General features: G+C 33.1%; 1 protein-coding gene across 1 annotated transcript; it reads right to left on the bottom strand.

Moving 5' to 3' along the window:
• Positions 1-1,417: 1,417 nt before the first annotated feature.
• On the bottom strand, positions 1,418-2,203 carry LOC149546435 (dirigent protein 2-like). Its single transcript, XM_089791208.1, has one exon. It carries the CDS (start codon positions 2,147-2,149, stop codon positions 1,619-1,621), a length of 531 nt encoding a protein of 176 aa, XP_089647334.1. The 5' UTR covers positions 2,150-2,203; the 3' UTR covers positions 1,418-1,618.
• Positions 2,204-2,520: the final 317 nt, after the last annotated feature.

Raw genomic sequence — 2,520 nt, 5'->3', positions numbered from 1 at the left:
TTTTTAAATATTTAGAGGGTCAAAGCACTCATGCTTGTGTGTCTTGTTTTTCAATGATTATCTAGAAGTCCGATTTTCGAAACTGATAGGCCTACTAGGACTTAATTGGTGATCATTTTCTTTCAATTGTGCCAAGAGTCCATCTCAAAGCCCTTACAAACATTGTAGTGTGACATCTTTGTGACCTTGACAAATTAATGCATTATATTTTGGTAGTAGCAAGCAAGCAATCTCATAACTAGAGGTAATTGACATATATAAAAACATAATAAAAATAATTTTTACAACACATTCACTTTTCTAGATGTATGACTATGATCATACATACAATTTTTTTTACATTTTTTAAAATTCAAGATAAAGAAATAAAAGTATTAGCTTACTCTCAAACATGATAATTAATAGATCATCTACATAATTTATTTTTAACTAAATATTAAATTTTATTTTTATTAATTATATTATATATTTAATATTCAATTATCATATTCAATTATCTCTTAAATAGTTAATAGGCCCTTGGTCCACTGGTGAAGTTGAATGGTTCACAAAGAGTCCACTAGAGACTGAACCCTCCATCAAAAAAAGTAAAAAACAATCTCTTAAATAAAGAAATAATATCTTAACTTTATTCATTATTATAAATTATATTCTATATAAAAATTTATTTTAAAATTTTAAAAATTAGTATACAATTATTTTTATAGCTTTACCGATTAATTTTGATGCATTTCACTTTCATGAAAATGTTGGAAACTGAGAGATCTAATTTAAAGTTCGTAATATTGGGGTTAGATGGATAAGGCAATCTACTATGTGCGGCACTTGCATAAATAAGCGGAGGACATCCAGACAGCATGAATCTGATGCCATGCACAAAGATTCGCTATTCAATATTGATGGAAATTCAGTGGTGACTGATGTTGATCTTGCCTTTTTTATCTTGAACTATGAGTCTGGAGGAACAATTAATATCGTAGTTAACACAATATGAAAGAAACTTTAGTCATAGCTCATCCTGCAATTATCTTCCAACACAAGCATTTCATTTTCATTCCAGGCAAACCACACCATACATTGCATTCTCAAATTCAGGTTAATTATATGCACAGATAGTTAATATCATAAAATTCAATGTTCAATGTCCTATTACGTTTTCTTGGCATATTAGGCTCTCCCGTTACGAGCAGCCAGATGTAGAAGAGCGGTCTTATTATCGTTGACTGCGTTTGCGAGACTTTCAGTCTTATCAGAACAGTCTTCAGTCTTATGGGACAGACTAATCTCTATCCAAAAATGTAATAAAGATAAAATAAAGTCAATTTTATTTTTTCCAGATTCATAAAATCTAGTATTTTTTTCTTAATTTTTTTGTTATTTTCGACTACAAAATCATAAAGATCAAACGCTGAAATAATTTTTAGAAAAATCAATGATCTTTTCAATTTTTTGAAAATTATTCAAGTGTACAGTTTGGATAAAGGATAGCCACATCCTCACCTTATCAACTGATGGTGGAATGTGGACCGATACGATGGGTTGGATGGTCGTCCACACCATTTATTTAAACACAAATATTTTATTTGACTCATGATGTTCTTATATCTAATGAGATATTCTAATCTACTCTCAAGCTAACATTATACTTGAAAGTATTATCAAACCCAGCAGAAGCAACAGTGGAGACATCAGCAAAGCCACGGGCGTATCGAAACAATCCAGTCCCTCCAACAATAGAATACTCCCTCACTGCAGCGAAAGAATACTCCTCCCCTGAAAGAAGATAGTTGCCTGATCCTTGCACTTGAAGGCTACTGCCATTGTATGTCCCATTCTCAAACACAACTGATATCTCCAAATTAAAGGCGGTAGAAGAAATACCCACAAACATCCCCTGCGCCCTCCCCAAAGCCATGGAATAACGCTCAATTCCTGCTGTGACAGCATCGTCTACAACCATTATCGTCCCCTTTCCAAAAGCTGAAGAAGATCCATTCACTCCTGCAACTGTAACGAACGTAGCATTTGGTCCTCCCGTAGTATCATGCACGTAAATCACCAGCTGCTTATCCTCATCAGCCGATGAAGTTGATATTATGAGAAATATGGGTATCAGCAATAAGAGATAAATTGATGGTCTTGAAGCCATTGCAGGGAGAGGAAATAAAAGGGAATGGTGGATGATTGAGAATGTTCATCCCTTCATGTATATATAGTAGATAAGATGCGTTTCACTTGAATTAAGATGATGAATTAAACGAGGTGATATGTTTGACAAACTAGGGTGTTCTTTAGTTTGCGTGCACTCCTCTATCTTGAATGAGTCTCGGTATTTATTGCTTTTATTGACCATGTCTATAATCAAAATCAGGTATCAAATTAAACCATGTAGAAAGTCAAACTGGGTGTTCTTTAGTTTCCGTGCATTCCTCTATCTTGAATGAGATTCGGTATAGATTGTTTTTATTGACCATGTCTTTAGCATTCAATTTCTTCTTATTATCATTATAGTTATATTTC

This window comes from Cupressus sempervirens, chromosome 7 (genome assembly GCF_028749045.1).
Source record: "Cupressus sempervirens isolate cs-2001-9-10 chromosome 7, ASM2874904v1, whole genome shotgun sequence".
NCBI lineage: Eukaryota > Viridiplantae > Streptophyta > Pinopsida > Cupressales > Cupressaceae > Cupressus > Cupressus sempervirens.
This window is presented reverse-complemented; position numbering and strand designations above follow the sequence as displayed.